The sequence below is a fragment of the Ascaphus truei genome, chromosome 5 (assembly GCF_040206685.1).
Source record: "Ascaphus truei isolate aAscTru1 chromosome 5, aAscTru1.hap1, whole genome shotgun sequence".
In the NCBI taxonomy this organism is placed as follows: domain Eukaryota; kingdom Metazoa; phylum Chordata; class Amphibia; order Anura; family Ascaphidae; genus Ascaphus; species Ascaphus truei.
Genome location: NC_134487.1, coordinates 135,472,195 through 135,490,756, shown reverse-complemented (window position 1 = coordinate 135,490,756; position 18,562 = coordinate 135,472,195). Strand labels below are relative to the sequence as shown.

At 37.5% G+C, this 18,562-nt stretch overlaps 1 protein-coding gene and 1 long non-coding RNA gene across 2 annotated transcripts; both read right to left on the bottom strand.

Moving 5' to 3' along the window:
- Positions 1 to 2,400: 2,400 nt before the first annotated feature.
- Positions 2,401 to 5,325, bottom strand: LOC142494459 (uncharacterized). The gene is made up of 3 exons (XR_012801451.1): positions 5,292 to 5,325; positions 3,659 to 3,725; positions 2,401 to 2,518 (listed from the first exon to the last, which is right to left on the bottom strand). It is a non-coding gene; the product is annotated as an uncharacterized LOC142494459 (long non-coding RNA).
- A 24-nt stretch (positions 5,326 to 5,349) lies between these two features.
- On the bottom strand, positions 5,350 to 13,416 carry LOC142494675 (ranaspumin-like). The gene is made up of 8 exons (XM_075599109.1): positions 13,272 to 13,416; positions 11,715 to 11,767; positions 9,858 to 9,920; positions 9,109 to 9,165; positions 8,533 to 8,583; positions 7,441 to 7,506; positions 6,275 to 6,325; positions 5,350 to 5,373 (listed from the first exon to the last, which is right to left on the bottom strand). Exons 1-8 carry the CDS (start codon positions 13,318 to 13,320, stop codon positions 5,350 to 5,352), a joined length of 414 nt encoding a protein of 137 aa, XP_075455224.1. The 5' UTR covers positions 13,321 to 13,416.
- Between the last annotated feature and the right edge of the window lie 5,146 nt (positions 13,417 to 18,562).

The window sequence follows — 18,562 nt, the reverse complement described above, 5'->3', positions numbered from 1 at the left end:
CCCCGGTAGGTTTCACGCCCTACAAGTGTACCAACGATCACACACATTCTGTGGATAGCACAACTGCACACTTTGGGGTAGGTTTGGCTCCTGTGGACACCGGGAGGTTAGGTGCCCATGGCAACTCAGTACTTTGGGGGAACCACACCAGTGTGTATAAGGTGGTGATTGGACAGTGGAGTACTGTGTGGGCATGGCCATGCGAGGCCTGTATATATCTATATTAGTAGTTGTGTTACCAGTAAAGATAATCTATTAGATCACTGTGTGCATATCATTTCTTTACTGTGTGTTCCTGGGCAGGAGTTATCCAATTGTCTTTGGATTCCTCCCAGGTGGGGGCACTGTCATCATACATATCAGGTACACCACAGGAGGATCAGGTCTCCTGAGAGCCAATAAATATTGTATAAATACAATTTTTAAATTGTACTTGGGACTCTACTAAAATGGATCTCTCTCGATCAAATTTGAAAATAGTTGCTACTGGTGAATTTACAATTGTTAGATTGATCCATGGATTTTGGCAGCTGAAAGAGCTTTCAGGGCGGATTTGAATTTTGCCTAACTCTATATAACCTCTCATGATAGGAGGAATGCCGATATGAGGTCGGGAGGAGATACATGATATACAAATTCAAGATGTTTTTGAGACATTTCTTCTCCCTTTTTTTCTATTGCAAACAGTCAGAGTGGTCTGAGATACAGTAGTGTAAACGTCTCTGACAATGAGCAAGTAACTAGTTTCATTACATTATATTACATTAGCAGCAACTATTCATGGTCCCAAGACTCAACAAAGTATCCGGACGTTCCTCCTTCTCCTTCCGTGCAACCCAAAACTGGAACAACCTACCAGAGACTCTCATATCCACCACCAGCTTAAGTTCTTTCAAATCTAAGGCTGTCTCACACTTTAATCTGGTCTGTAACTGTTTCATACGCTCATAATATATATATTTTTTCTTTAACTGTGCACGCAATGTCTTGTATATAATGTATACCTTGTTCATTTAAGTAACTGTACTTGTAACCATGTATTATTTGTTTTACTCTGTGCCCAGGACATACTTGAAAACGAGAGGTAACTCTCAATGTATTACTTCCTGGTAAAATATTTTATAAATAAATAAATAACTATGAGTAAAAATGGTGCAGTGGTTCAAAGCACATATTCTTTGCATTAATACATAGATTTGAAGGTGCATTGATGACTGTGTTCATGACAAGTGCACATAACTTTGGAAATACTGTATGAATTAACATCTCATATCTCATAAAAATAGTAAGTAAAACTTTTATTTTACTAAAAGTGGATCATGATGACTGAGATGAAGTGTATATATTTATGGGACTTTTTTGACTGAACAGAGGAAACCAAACTTGACAAGAAATAAATTACAGTATAGTTTTTCTTTCTACTCCTTATTCATGTATGATTGTGCTCTAAAGTAACATCTTATTGTACAGTATATGGTGGTTCTCACGTTATTTTGCTCTTCACTCTTGCTTATGGCTGAGTTAGAAAATCCTTGATCAAAAACAATGGTATCCCTTTACAAATAGATGAAAGACAGATCTTGAAGAAAATATCAGAAAACGTATAAAAGATCAAATAGAAAACTAAATCCCTGCAAAACTTTGTTGATAAGTATAAAATGTAATTTGTAAAACAGATACAAAATATGGAATTATTTTGATTGTAAATTCTTTCGAGTAGTGACCTTCTTCCAATTGTCTCAGTTTGTCTTAACATATACTGTATGTACTCTTTTGTATTTGTAATCAAATGTTATTGTCCCCCCTCCCACATTGTACTGCCTTGGGGAATATCGCCATACAGATTAATGATAATAATAATAATATTAATTTAACCATCTAGAAAAAGACAGGTTGGACATATTTGGGAGTCTTGAATGATAAGTAGTTTCTGAGCATACATTTAACGGCTATGGTATGAGGACAAGTGTAACTGAGCAATGGATCAGATTGATAGGAATGCAAAATAGGTATCTCTGTCTCTCATCATTAATCTCATCTTCCAGGAAGATATAATGATGTCAGCATGCTTGCCTGTTCCACTCAATATTAATGCTGTAGATTAGGATCCGCCGGCTTCTTTTTACTTTACGGTTAAACCTGCATTCAAAATATTATTCCTTCTCTCAATGTTCACTTTTTGTCAACTGTTATTATCCCCATAATCTATAATCATACTCATAACGTCTCTGTTATTATTCTATAATACTGTGTAGGATTATAGGCTCCATGGAAATATAAATGACTATTAACATTGTTCTGAAACAATACAATATAATTAAAGAAAAACACACCATGCAAATAAATACAGAATTCATGATGGATTTTGAAATAGACTGTTTTATTAAAGTCATGATCCAGAAGAATGTAAATAATCAGCGAAACAAAAGCACTAACACCACTGAGTAGAGTCAAGTATTTAGTATTTAGTATTTAGATGTAAGAATGAAGTTTTTCTGATTCAGAAAACCGGGTTTTCCTAAAAAAAAAAACAGACACAATATATAAAGTACATTTAAATAAAGCGATGCAGAATTCCATATAAATAACTTTTTACATGTTAAATATTTTTCCTACTTAGAATAAACACTGTTATGTGGTCTTCTGAGTTGTATACATTATCAGCAGCAAATCTGCATCATGGACATGTCATCGTCTTGTAGTGCAAAATTGTCACGTTTTGTTATATATATATATATATATATATATACACATATACACATATAATTATATATATATATATATGTAATATATATGTAATAAAGATTATCAAAAGAATATTTTAATTAGACACATCTACAAAAAAAGTGTGTGTTACTCACATATATATCCCTTGAGAAATTCAGCTGAAGCTGACGAAACGCCGTCAGGTGTCGTCATCACGCACACGTGACCACGTGACCACGCTGCCATGAGGTGCTGTGTTGTGTACTGAGTGACTCTGCGTGTGCTGCTGTAATTAGCTGTTATAGAGCTATTGATTTAACACAGAGGCTGGAAAAAAGCTTAGCACATTTGTGCTGTGTGGAAGTTGGAGCCAGTGTCATTTGACACCAACAAACCCGGACTTTCCCTATGAACAGAGTGCCAGATGATTTCAAGCCTCAGCAGTGGTATTGTACCTCTTAAAAGCAAAGAAAACCTTATGTGATTTTTAACCTCTTGTTTTCTTGTAAGTGCACATAACCATTTTTTACCTTATAATAAACTCCTATTTTTGGTAATGCACTAGGGTTGTGCGCTGCTGACTTTTTTCTCGCATATATTTTTAAAACGGAAATTGTTTGTAATTATCCTGCCTGCCTCTCTTCTTATCCACATCTTCCCCCACCACAGCATCCCCTACCTCTCCATTCTGTCCATTGTCACTGATTTACACGTATATATAAATATATATAAAGCATTTTGTTAGCCACAGAACGGTTTCATCTACTAATTTTAATTTTTTATATATTCAGTATATATATATATATATATATATATATCTATATATATATATATATCTATATATATATATATATCTATATATACTGTATATATTTATTTGTCTAACTGGTTAATTCATATGAATATTCCTGGAGAAATTTTTTAAATGTTAATGTCATGATGTGTCACTTACAGTACACTGGGATTTCTGTTCCTCATCCTAAAAGTCCTGGTAGAATATTGTCTATCTTTAAACCGGCCTGATGGAGAGATTAAAGGAAAGTCCAGATAAACAAAAGGGTCTATTAGCACATTTCAATTATACATCTGCTTGTTAAAATGGCCCCTTCTACTCACCTGTATGCGAGACATCTTTTAGCGATTAATCAAGTCATCTTTCAATACTGTATGTGTCACCCCGTAATAGTAAAGCATCAGCGTAGTGTATTGAATTATATGCACAATAATCATTGGGATCAGGGCAATGACAACCAGAGGAATATTTATATTAGGATTGTACAAGCCATTTTAAAGTTACAATAGAGACTTTGTTGGATTACATGCTGGACTTACTTGATACCTGTTACTCTATCTATGATATACTCACATGGGTCAAGCGGTAATTGATCCTTATTGTTATGTAGAGTGTTTGTGACAGGGTAAATAAAAGCCACCAGCTATATGCCTGGAAAACCTATGTCTATTCTGCAGTGCAGCAGTGACTAGGTTAACTTCAGCGGGGAACCTCAGGACAATTAGTTGGATCCCAGCTGCCTAATCACAGTGTGTTAAAACCCCAGGCTGTAGACACATGGGTGCTGGTTGAGAAGAGAGGAGTAAGCTACTGAAGAGATTATCAAAGTACATGAATTATGAACGGTCTGTCTGCTTCATAGAAAAGGGTAGCTGCCTGATTTTTACACTGTCTGCTAAAGAGAAACTGTTTAGTTTTGTCTGCTGAAGAAAAAGACAGGTTTTTTTTGTTTGCTGATGAAAAGCTATTTTTGTTTTTGGTGCTGTATATCTTTTAAGGCTAAATAAATAAGCCTTGTCAAGAGACCCGCGTGTGTAGTTGCATGTACCCTGCAACAGTGTTCCTATAGCCTTATGTACCTTTTTAATAAATAATAATCTGCCACATATGACACATACATTTCCTTTGAAATAAGGACGTATATGTCAGTTCAGGATGTCATCACAGTAGGACAAAAATAAAGTCTAATTTCAGTTCACTTTAACATCCTTCCCCAGCTGGAATTAGGAAGACATTCTGGCAGCACAATGTACCCAGATAATGGGGAAAGGCAGGGCTGCAGATCTGTCTGAGACATGTGAATATGCTCACAAGTGGTATTTTTATTTGGTGATATTTTTAAAGGATTTGGAACACATAAAAGAAACATATTTTACTGTTTAAAGAATTCAAAATGTATTCACTTCACTTTAAAATAAATTATCTGCCCAACAACGGTTGATTTAAAAGGTTGAATTTATATATTTTTCGACCAAAACTTTAATTTCTACAGTCTATTGAATCTGCCACTACAGTATAGTAGTTTAATTAAATGCTCTATTATTTAAGGTGTGGACAAAAGCATTGAGAGGAAAAGGCAAAATCTTGAATGAGAATTTTTATAAAATATTCTACAACCTTGAAATTTCCCTCTAATTAACATTTGTTTCCATTGTCGGAAACTTACTTATAGGTGAACTATTTTACAGCATTCTGAGGGCTAATATTTTGGTTAATTGACATAATTGGGTAAATTTATTTTACATCTGTAATGTAGGAGATAGGAAAATAACCAGAAGAAAGAAATTCTTACCAATGATTCTTTCAGGCCAAGGAGAGTCTTTCCCTAATTGTGAAATAAAAATGAGTGATTACAGAATTAATCTTTCCATAGACTAGAACAAAATAAAAACACAAGTGAAACATTTTTTCAGGCTTTTGCTGATTCATAAATGACTTTATGGCTCTCAAAGGCCCATATCCACAAAGCTCTGTTAATGACAATGATGATGCAGTATGTTAAGTTAATACAGTACATCATTAAGTGCTAACGGGGATCTTCGAAGATCAATAAAGCAAAAGTGCTGTTTTTTGCTGGAGAGGACATTGTGTTAACTATAAGGGATATTAGCGCTAGTGATATACAAAATAGGTGTTCCCTCTAACAAGTCATAATCAGAGAGCTCCGTTATAGTTAGCACAGGGATTTAATGAGACTTTTGTTAGGTCATTGCTAGACTTGGTATTACTTACATTCAGAACATTAAATTGGGATTTTACATGGTCTGGATGAGTGCAAGACCAGCATTAGGTAAGATATAAAGAATACATTGTTATTTACGGGTTCTTTCCCCCTCATGTATACTTTCTTCCTTTTGTTACATTACTTAAACACGTATTCAGGGAAAAGATGGGAGTCAGACAGGCTTCACACCATCTTATTGAAGCTAACACAAGGCAGTGCTCTGCTGACTTAACATAACATTGAGCCTATGCTTATAATGGCTGTTGTTTTTGCATATAATTATAATTAGCTTTGTGGATTCACGTTTACCTCAGAGAAAATAATGTCTGTAAATGATTTTGAAAATGCCCTTTTTGAGCCCTGAGTTAACAGAGCTCTGTGGATCTGGACCAAGAACTCAAAGTGCATAGTCTGATATCGTTATTACAGATACTAGCAGATGTATCCTATTCAGTGGCTATACAGTATGTCTTACTCTCTTCATCTTCTTTTTTGACCGAACTATTCAAAATGTGTGATCTCTCTTACGGATAAATAAATATTTATCTTACCAACAATTTACATACAGCACCCAGTAGTTTTCCAGTAATTTCCAAGTCATCCTACAATAAAGAGTTTTAATCTACAAATTAATTTACAGTATGTTATAAATCATTATGTGGGTGACATGTTTCTAACATTCATATGGCTCTCTGTGCTAAGTCAATTTTCACTTAACACATTTTCATTTTTCAGTTATTAGTGTTATTTATGTATGTCTTTACTCCAATTTGGTACATGGGTGTGTACACGCACGCATACACACACACACACACACACACACACACACACACACACACACACACACACACACACACACACACACACACACACACACACACACTAATGTATTTTGAGTTAAAAAGTGCCAAAAACTCTACTCCGTACAGTGTACAGCAAATAAAAATACCACGTGGATACAATCGCATGTGTCAGACAGGTCTGAGACCCTGCCTTTTCCCATTATCTCTTAGCATAATGATTCTACAACAGCAAAGGATTCTGGATAATGGCATGCAAATTCAGCACGCAGTGTGTCACATTTAGCTTCTTGTCTATTTTAACATGGGCCCATTTAAGTTTATGCAGCCGTTTTACACAGCTTTTTCAGCACAGCCTTTTTTTAAAAGAAGTGCATAGCAACTAAACCTACTCACACACATCTAGTGACACACAGTCTGCTCATAAACATGTAATTACCCAGAATCCCTGGCTGCAGTAAAATCGTTATATGCTCTGAGATAATGGGGAAAGGCAGGGTTGCAGACCTGCCTGAGACGTGAATGTACTCACAAGTTGTATATATTTTTGGTGTGCGTGTGTGTCATACACACTTTTTCTCCCTTCTTTTTACATCAAAACATTCTCCTGGTTTAAGTGGATATATGTAAAGTAGTTTAGAAATTTTTACATTTATGGCGCTATATAAATAAAGACATACATACATACAAGCACATAGTATATTCAAGTAAAATAATATGAATTTAAGTTTGAAATTGACAGACAGTGTTCAGTATTTATGTGAGTACCTGAATGAGATTAAACAGGATTCAAACTAGCACCTGTTGACAAGTTTAATTGTCCACATGTGCCCCACAATTTTACATCATCTACAGTATAAAAACCCACACAATCTATATTGATCAACAATGCAATGTCCAAAATGCAAATATTTTACCGCCGTTTCAAGAATTTCAAAGACAACTTTGTCCGCGACTTTCCCAGCCTGGTCGCCAACGTTTTCCTAAATGAGAAAAATATTAAATATTAAAACAGTAAATATTTTACTGTTGATAAGAAACAAAAAGGTGAAATATATTAACTACATATAAGAAAACAAAAGAGAATGCTTCAGAATTTACTTATATGGTGCTTGGCGTATCGGTTCATTTCAAACACCACTATTTATTAGTCTGAACTTAGGTATTTAAGTCAAAATTAGAATGATCCTTTTGATTTTTTATTTACATAAATATGCACTTTAGTTGAAGTGAATTATTTGTGCGCATACAAAGCTTTAATTATCCAGACACTTTAAAATGTTAAGACAAATATTGCCAGCAGACAGCACTACACAATTGAAATGCTGAATTGTTTTACAGGTTTATTGTAGATGACACACGAGGAAAGGTTTCTTTACACTCAGTGCAATTAAAATGTGGAATTCATTACCCATTGGATTTTGATGGCAGATACAATATATATGTTAAAAAAATGGTTGGACATCTTTTTAGCAAGAAAAGGTATACAGGGATATACCAAATCATTAAATATGGGAAGGATGTTGCTCCTCACAAAAAGAAGGGGCCCTGAGATGGCTCTGAAACGTTGCACACCTGTGAATATGGATTAAACGCCCTTTCCTTTTTTTCATCTACCCATAGAGCTGTATCTACTGTACTTCCCTGGTCATTTAATTTTGGTGAAGTATCTTTGTTATACTATTTATGACTTTCCAATTGTGAGCGAGCTAATTGATTTGTATATACAGTATGTTGTGCTTTCTCTCCCCTTTTTTTATATGATGAAACTAGATATGTTTTCTCCTACACAACATTTTTATTCTAAGTAGAAAAATTCAGTGTGGATGTTTCTTCTTCTTTTCTTTGCTGAGGATCACATATTCTATATAGATCCATCGCTTCTTTGGTCTCTGGGCACTTTAACATTTCTAATTATACCATACCTCAACTCTAACTAGGAGTACACCCCATTATCTCGTTACAATAATGAGTTACACATGTAACTTGCACTAATAAAGACAGTTTACCAATACTCCATGTGTTTTCAGAACTTCGTCGAGGGAACAGCCTGCATCTTTCTGGAAGATAATAAGGAAATTAAGAAACGAAGTAATTATAAAAAAGAACATTACAGAATAGGATGTTATTTATGTCGTTTTATCTAGGGCTTCATGACAATTGTTTTAGATTTAGAAAAATGACTAAAAGAAAATAATTTAATTTCAAACATTTTTAAGACTTTAGGAATTTGTTCAAAAGGGGTTTATAAAAATAATTCTTATGGTTTATCTTTGTGTAAAAGCATTACAATATTTTGATATTAGCAATAATATATTTTCTAGAATTCATGTAGTTTAAGCCTAAATACATTTTCACTTTGGACTAAGAACTGGAATAGTTACATTTAAATAACCTAATTGTTATATACTCTAGCAATCAGCGGTTTATATAAATTAGTACATTTCATATAGATACTGTACAAGAAAATTATCAATGCCCTAATTTAAAGAAGGAAAAAAGAAATGACTTTGAAATGAAATAAATTGACATTGAATAATCAGTCATATGAACAAGGCTGGAGTAAAAGATTAAATCTATGTTACCAGAGTTATGTTCAATTCCTTAAGAAATCTTTTGTATAATTCCTCATTATTTTCATCCTGTAAAATTATACAAAAACAGATAAGATATAACACATTTATCAATATGTCATGGCTATTTCTTACATCTAAGTTACGGAATGTATTTCATATCTTGCTGCAAATATTTATTAAATGGTCTGAAATATATTGTAAAGAAACTGAACATATTAATTCAGATGTATGTAATTATTCCTCAATTGCCAATCCCCTTGTTATTTATTACTTCTTGCTGCTCTCACTGACATGTTCACTTTTGATATGCACAGGAGCTTTTTTATTCTACCCTCCTTACCCTTTTATTATTCGCTTTATTCTATTTCTTCCTTTGCTGTGGCCGTATAACTAACAGTTTGTACGATTCTATTCCCAAATAACAGTTTGCTACAGAGTGTTGGCTGTAACAATGGGACAGAAGAGCTTAGAGATACATAATAAGTACAGTAACGTAGGCTTCATGAAAGAGATGGAATGATTCTTGTATGTGGTTAAATTAATACAGAAATTATAAAAGGATAGAGAAATAAGGCATTTTATTTTAGTTACAATACTTGACCCTTAATGGAAAGTAATCAGTAGAGTAGGGAAGAGCATAGTGTATAATTCTTTATTTACTGTTTAATATGAATTTAATCTGTATCTCACTTGTAGCGTTACCTCAAAATGACATTTAATAAAAAATGATTAGGTACATTTTTAAGTACAGTTTTTACCTTTCCTTGCTGGTAGAGACAGAGAAGATCATGTAGCTTCAGAAGAAGGGCAGGAGCATCTCTCTATAAAGAAATTCATGATTTACAAAATTGAAGACGCAAGTGAGTAAAAAAGTGATCCATTGCATGCAATCATGTTCATAAAGCCTAAGGGCCATAATTACTAAAATGTGCTACTACTTAAGATACATTCAGACATGGCTTAATAAATATAGCGCTTTATGATCCATTCAAGTGATTGACAGTAAGGTAGCATCTTGTATTGAAGATATCTGTGTGGAGTGACACTAATGAATAAATATGTCCCTTCTTTGCCTATTGCCTTAACTGTGGTCTTAAAATTACTTCCAGCATAGATGGTGTTATATGGAGTAGCACTTCTTATAAATATAGCCTTAAACCTTCGTCACACGTAAAAGGCAGAAATAGAATAAAGACGAAGTGCTGAATGGTTTGGAGCGAGAGACGAAGGGGAATATTGCAGCTGGGAGACTTAAATAAATAACCCCTATAACTCTATAAAGGTCAACATCCACAGAGTTACATTAAGTGACTGAACATGATGGGAACTTAACGTCACATTCTTAACTGTGTATGTTAAAAGGAAATTAACATAACGTTAAGCCATGTTTCCTACCGCTAACTATAAGGCAAATTATATCCAAATTAGGCTTGATCATAACATTGCATACTAGCTCCATTATTCAGTTAACGAGGTGTTGAGCATTAAATGCTACAGTACATGTGTCTTTAAAGCTCACTAACACAGGGTAACTGTTGTTTTCCTCTATAAACGTTGTTGCTTTAACTATAATGGTCATTAGCGCAAAAGAGATTTTCCCTCTAACTACACATATCCAGAGGTCTGAGATTGCATATCACCTGGAAAGTCAGAGCCATTAATCTCACCTCTCCCCAGTTTTGTTGGAAAGAGAGACAGGAAGAGAGATTTCTTTTATTTCATCACCTCAAATTGCATTCTGTTTTTTGGCTATTATACATGGCATAAATCCCACTTTATTATCCCCTTAAATAATAAGGGTTAACAAAGCCCTGAACCTGTAAGGGAATGTGTGGTATGGCTTAATGCAGAGGGCCCTCTCCCCTAAACAGCTGTTAGGTCAAGTTAGGATTGGTATGTAAGGAGGGGGGAAGCAATCTTACCTCCATCTATTTGCAAGAATTCACTGAAGAGAATTTCCCACACACCCACCCTGTTTTATGATATTAAAGGGATGGCAATTTCAAAAGGGGTTGTCATATCTCAGTTAAAACGTCACAGCTTGGGGATGTTATAGCTTGAGAATTGTAATATAGGGGGTGGGGGGGAGGACCTCATTAGTATTGGCTCCTTGTGTTAGACCAGGAAGATTGATGAACATGATTCTTTTCCCGGCTCGGATGGTGGTTTACTTCTGTATGGTGTGTTTTGTGCCATGTGGCCTGGGAGGTGAGTGGTGATGTGGGTATGAGATGAAAGTATCCTTTGAGTTCTTTGTTAATAGTAACCGAGTCATCTGGCTGGGTCCCTAGTATGGATAATTGTTATGAGTATCATGCTTTGTTTAAAAGGTTGTTATTATAATAAACTGTTTTTTCATCCCAAGAAATTGTTTAGTGTTGTTCTTGGGGACTTGGGGGAAGGGACCAGATTGAGGCATGGGTAAGTCAAGGTATAGGGTAGAGGGACAGGGTATTCATATCACAGTTATACCACAGATTAAAAGATACACTCGTATCCGCATAGAGCCTCGTTTTGAAAAATGTGTTCATGGTCAATTCAAGATTTTCTGTTAATCTACAGTCCAACAGTCTATAAAATAAACAGCATGCATGAAAAACAGATCAATATTATACCTGCAATACAACGGTAAGACATGATGCCTTGATTTTAGTGGCGGCAGAAGAATCTAGAATTCAAAGACAATAAGTTAACATAAACATAGCAACATCTTCATGAATTAGAGATCAATAAATGTATTTCTGATTATGTTCTTAATGTTTAGAACTAAGGCCCTTATTCAATATGGAAGGACCAAGCCTACTTTGGAGAAGCAGTTTACTGCATATTGAATGCTTTGTCACAGCATCTTCATGACATTTTCCAAAAGGAGGTACTTCTATCACTACCTGCACCATTTAAAATAATCACTTTGAAACAGACATTATAACAAAACTTAGACATATAGCACAATACACAAACTTTGTAAACATCTACAAAAAACAAGAACATTACATTTATTTCTTACTGAATGAATTACCTTTGTTTAAAATGGGGAAAACCTTAGCAAATTATGTATTTTTAAGCCTTGAAAAAAGTTGCAAATATATCTATGGGACTTAAAAGAATATTTTCTAAGCAGTGGTTTGGAAGGTGTCAAAACACATTGTATCATGGCCAGACCATGTGGTATTCTATGGGACATTTCATATTGCTGTATTTACAAACGTTTTTTTGTGCAAATAATCCATGTCTCATGGATATGGATGCAACTGTCCCTATACAAGCGGTGTCTTCCTGAGGATAACACGCAGAAGACTCATATTGTAGTATATGTTTCTTCCTGTTTCTGTATTCTTCAGCCAGAATGCACAATTTAGAAACTGGTTTAGCAAATACTGTGAGCCAGAATGGAAGAATTTAAAATTATACAAGTGGCAACATTTTTTTAGAGTGAGGTATGAAGTTCTAATGTGTCAATAGACCTTTTATATTACCTTTTCAATCTATTTACTGTAATCCTCCTGGGGTTAGCATGTTCTAATGAAGTACTTGTTAACCCCTTCATTGCTAATGCATCTTGCAACATATTGCGTATTGCTTTATTTTACTCTGGAAACCACTTTAGGACTTAAGGGAAGAGAGATGCAGCTCATTCCAACGTGTCTTAACTTATAAATAAGTAAATTACTTTTCATTTTATTTAAATTTGAATCTGTTTGGTTAAAATGTGATATTATTGATATACTTATTTTATTCAATTAAACAAGCAATCAGCCATTGTTCAGCTGTTTAGCAAAACAGTGCGATTTATTTATTTTGTATTTAAATGGTATTACAGATTTAAAAAGTAATTCTACTGTAAATCACAATCACCTAGCTACATGTGTCTCATGGCTACCAGTGCCTTAAATATAAAACCTTCCCCAATTAGCTTATGGTCATGTTGAACACAATTCCATCTCTTAGCCATAAGACTTCTCCCAGATCCCATTCTGTGGAGCTACAGTAAAAAAAAAAAAACATTTTAAAACTGCTGTAAGAATGGTTACATCTTTAGAAACACGATGGTAGCCATAACATGTTTTACTGTCATAAAAGTCTCTTTACTGCTGTCTAGTACATCTCCCCTAAGTTTCCCACAGTGAAAAAGAAAAACATGTTTAATAATTTACTGCTTCAATCTTACTTACCAAAGCAGCAGCTTAGAGCCACCAACAGAAAGGCAACAGCAGTTTTCATGATGCTAATGGTGGGATATTGAGTCTTCAAATGCAACACTTCTGGAAGATCTGAAGGTTTGATGTAAATTATCCATCCAGAGCCACTTTATTTATACTGCAGAAAGAAGCCTACATCACGACATGACATTAAACATAACATCCTTATCACTGGAGTTTTTGAGCTTTGTTCAAACCACACACCTTTGTTGATCCAATTATGGTCCTCAAATTACAATTGAGAAGAAAAGTAATACAAATAATAATGATCTCCTTTTTGTTTGTTGCTCTTTCCATTAAGTCAGAATATTAATACAACTTCACACGTTGTTTACATTTTTCTTATAATGTATTATCGTTTTAATATCATGTTCCTTCATGGTGAACTGAGCATCCTGATCCAATACTGGTTACTAATAGTAAGATGAGCTCTTTATAGACCTTTTGAAGTAAGTTGATCTTCTAAAGTGTATTGGTACAAAATTATCAATGGCAGATGTCCATTTCCTTTAATCCAGACTACACCAGCATAACAGGTCGGTTCTCCCAATGTCTACCATATCTGCTGCCCCTGTTCATGCTGGTGCCAGTCGCTGTGCCCCATAACTCTTGAACCCAGAGCAAACCTACCTGCAGCCTCTACACCTTCCTCGTATATTGTGGCTCTTGCCTCCGCCTCACTGCACTCCTGACACACTTATGCTGCCGCCATGCTATGAATATCCTTAAGGAAAAAAGTTATATATACTCCTGCGCACGGAATCAGTTAAAAAAGAACCCTACTTCTTAGAGGTCAAGAGATTTCAAATGAGACCACACTCTAAACGTGTGCGATACAAATATACTTTTATAATATCAAAAACCTAATAGTTCTGAAAATAAAATACAAATTTGAAATTATCTCACCTGGGTAATAAATAAATCAAATAACCTTTAAACTCATAAAACTTTATCAACAAAAAATGCCCTAATAAGGTCCGGTAAAAACAAACCCTCGTTACTTGCAAAATGATTAAGCATACATATATTGTATTTGCATATACATGGTAACAATCTTAAAGATCTTCTAATGTCCACCCTAGTATAACAGGTGCATCCACTTAGAACTGTGAAGGATAAAATATCCCTAAGCATATCTCTATGCTTTATAGAAACCACTCGTCTCCATATTTATCTGTCTGCTGTGCTTTTTTACTAATACTGTTTTCTATCCGAGGTGACTGTGGAATGCTGCTTGCACAGACTCTGGCCCACGCAATAAAGAAGTAGCAAAGTGACCTAAAGCCGACTGATTACAGAGAAAACGAAACATAACTTCAGAAAGCAAGGACACACGGCATTCCTGTGAAACTTGCATCTGCCGACAAGACCCCCGCCCCCATCGCCCCCATCGTGCCTTTTTTCTACTAACTAATGTAATAATATAATTGGATAAGCTTTGCCGCATAATAGGTGTGGCATTGAATGATTGGCTAGTGTTAGCCTACTTTGATATAAATAGATTGTAATACAAAAACTCGGCAGTCTTGTCTTGACTACTTGTCTGAGGAAACTAATACGTGACTCTGTGTCATTATTGGGATCCGGGGTGCACCCAGGCCTAAGATACATAATTTGGAGCCCACATCTGAGCAGTAGAGACCCTCGATTGAAGGGACCTTAACAGTTGGCGTAGTCGGCAGGATCCTTGTGAAGGGACATCGGAACAATCCTGAACCCATCTCCATCCAAGGAGGATGTCCCCTGTCCGGACTGATCTGGGGGTCTGATCAACCTCTAAGGACAAGGTAAGATATATTCAGAATATATTTTTACCGAACTCCTGTCAGTCTGTTCAGGTTGACGACACTTGGTTGATGGGCTAAGTATTGTTAATCTATACGAGACCATAGAGTCCGGTGGTTCCCGCCAAGGATTTATATAGTTGGTAAGGTCTTGTGCCTGCCAGATGTGTGGTTTATGTTCATATGTCATAAGGGTTACGGAATAACGACATTATAAGTAGTTAGGGGACGAGTGTGTAAGGATATCTATTGTTAGATAATAGGAGGATCGTCCATACAGGTGACGGTCCGGGGACGGTCTGCGCGCCTCCCCGTCTAGGTCAATTTATCGCTGAAGCTCAAGAGTCCAGGTACCGCCGGTAATTGGCGCACATGTCCGAGGTTGTTTTTAATATAGACAATGTTCTCGCAGTTTTTAAAGAAGGATTTGCCTTCTGGTGCACGGGATTCCATAACTCTTGTGACAGAACGGGAGGGAAAGAAGTATACCAAGAAATGTAAATTGTTGTTCAAAGTATTGGATTTACCCCCTACGGGTAGGTTGCAACCAAAAATGTTGAAAGATACAGTACCGACACACTTTATTGCAGTGTGGTCGGTACCGCAAGCCGGGAGATTTCCCGGCTTGCTAGTGGCCGCCCCTCGGCGTGCCGCGCGTCATAGACGCGCGGTCACGCGTCTTCGGGAGCCTGCGCCCCCTGCACGCGCGTACAGGGCTCCCCGAGGGAGCCCTGGTGTCCCGCGATCTGCGGGACGGCGGCAGGGGGTTCCGGGGGACCCGGCGGACCCGGCAGCGGTAGGGAGAGTGCCCCGATCGGAGGGCGCTCTTCCGCTGTTCGGCGCGCGCCCGTCACACTCGGGCGCGCGCCAGGCTACTGCTGCGGCCAAGAACGGGCAAATGCTCGAATAAACTTGGCCGCAGCAGTAGAATCCAGGCAACAAAGGAATGTTGAAAGATGGAGGATTGTGGGAGAATGCTGAGAAATTTTTGAGTGTGGCTATTGAGCTTCAAAAGGAAGGTTTCACTGAAATAGAATGTGGAGGGAAAGATAAGGAAAGTTACTGTTATATGAAAGTACCCGAAAGTGACAAAACTACACCTTCTACCCCTAAAGTTAACCCTCCCCCTCCATATCCTCAAAATAGTCTATGTCCCGTGAAATCACCATATTGGGTATGTCCCATATGCAAATTACAGAACCCAGTATTACGGGATAATTGTTACTCCTGTGGAGCTCACCGCCCCCGTGAGCCTGCTAGTCAGGAAAAAGACGAGGAAATAAAATTATGCCCCATTGTCACTCCCTCTGGCCAGTATTTTCTGCCACCAAACAAGCCCACGGCTCTGACCGTGCCACTGTACCCTGTCAGCACGCAGCCCGCAGATCTGACTCAATTAAGAAATGAGATCAGTGCCATCGAAGAAAGGAGGGCAAATGAGACTTATGCCACAGAGGAAAGAAGGGCTGAGACCCCGTCCCCTGCTTCTGCAGTATCATCGTGGTCACGGGGCTTGGTTCGCGATAACCTCTGGTGTCCCGGACCCATTTTTGAGAATGTTTTCACGGGTAAATCTCAGCAGGTGATGGTGCAAGTAATGCAGGCTGATATCACTAGTCTGGCTATAGGAGCAATTGTTAATCCTGTAAATAGTAGGCTCCAACACAAAGGAGGTTTGGCTAGGATAATTAGTGACAGGGGTGGCCCAAGTATTCGACATGATTCTGACAAATATATTCAAGACCACGGAGAGGTTCCGGTGGGAGGTATAGCGGTTACCGGACCAGGGGATTTACCGTGCTGTTTGATTATACATGCAGCAGGTCCAGTGTACCGCGATTATGCCCCAGAAAGAGCCAAACAGTTGCTGCAAAGTGCGGTGCATACATCTATTATGTATGCTTCCAGCCTCAAACCCTCTACCCTAATCGACCGCTCCATAGCGTTTCCTCCCATATCTGGTGGTCTTTATGGGTACCCAATTAAGCAATGTGTGAAACATATTGTGCAAGCTGTGTTAAAAACAATAAAAGAGGATCCTGTGGAATTGGATGCTATTATTCTTGTGGCCAATGATGGGGAGAAACCTCTGTTGTTTAAGGAAGCATGTGAAAATACAGCCCAAACTTTCCCCATTGTTAAAACAGTACCACGACCCAAGCAGGGTGACTCACAGCTATGCAATGATACAAACCCGGAAGGAACAGTTAGGTATGTCAAGTTCACGCCCCAACAAAGTTCCACCCTATTGCAACAACTCCCCGACCCAGAAGACAAACCCATGCCCTTTTATAGAATGTTGCGTCAGATTCAACAGAACTGTTCTGCAACATGGGCGGATTTAAAATCCCTTACGATGTTAAAGGCAGGAGATTCGTTCTGGCCCCTTATTGAAAAATCTCTCAATGATGCCAGGATAGTTGATGACACAGACTATAAATCTGGTGAGGATTTTTTGGAACAAATACAGCTATGGGCTCAGGATAGACTTTCAGACCAGACCCCATCACTTAAAGACATCACACAAGAGGCTACTGAATCAGTAGAAAAATATCACACTAGGTTGCTCCAGTTGTTTAGGGATATGGGATTCTCCACCAGCAATAAAATACAGGCTAATTTACTGGCAGCTGCATTTATGGATGGACTTACTCCAAAGCTACGAGCTGCAGTCCAAGAGGGATGTCCATGGATGACCTCATTGGGGTACACAGAAGCCCTTACAATAGCTAAAGCATTCCAGAAAAAACAAACGCAGGCAACGCCTAAAAAGATTCTAGTTGCGGGCCATGAAGACACTGAAGTGTCTGTTCTGTACAATACTTCAGCCCCACCCCAGGGAAATCCACCTCAGCAACTGTATCCCCCTGCGCCATTTCAGAACCAGGGATATCAGGCCCAATCAAATCAGGGGTATGCCGGCAATAGGCCCCAAGGCCCACCAAGAATCAGGGGTCCCTGCTACCATTGCGGCAGGCTGGGACACCTCAAAAGAGATTGCCGGGACCGTATGAGAGGAAGCCAACCTGTGCGTTACTACGATAACAATGGACGATGGCCTATGTCCCCATGGCAGCAACCCCAACAACAGGTTTCTATCGCAGAGCAACCTCAAAACGAAATCCCTTTGCCCCGTCCGTATCCCTATAATACCTACCCTGGTCCCCCTACTCCCCAATGAAGTGCGGGCCAACCCGTTTCCACCATGGCTGCTATATCCAAATACAGCTACCCGAACGGTTCATCTATCACGCTGCAAGTTGCAGGAGAACCGGTCTCTTTTTTTTTTTTTCAACTTTGTTTTTATTGGTTTTTAGTGCATACAATCAAAGGGTTACATTATGTTGATAGTAATTCCATGTATACACTTCACTTGCAAGGACAAACTACATATGACGGACGCACGTTGGGGAAACCCACAGGACAAGACCTTAACAGACAGACAACAACTACGGGGAAGTATGGGGGGGGAAAGGAGGG

Excerpts from the sequence above, each read along its gene's own strand:
- LOC142494675 (XM_075599109.1), bottom strand. The coding sequence starts at position 13,320 with ATGAAAACTGCTGTTGCCTTTCTGTTGGTGGCTCTAAGCTGCTGCTTT. Across the intron at positions 8,584-9,108 it reads AGGAATTGAACATAACTCTG|AAAGATGCAGGCTGTTCCCT; the intron begins GTAACATAGATT and ends ATTATCTTCCAG. Across the intron at positions 7,507-8,532 it reads TGAAAACACATGGAGTATTG|GAAAACGTTGGCGACCAGGC; the intron begins GTAAACTGTCTT and ends TTTCTCATTTAG.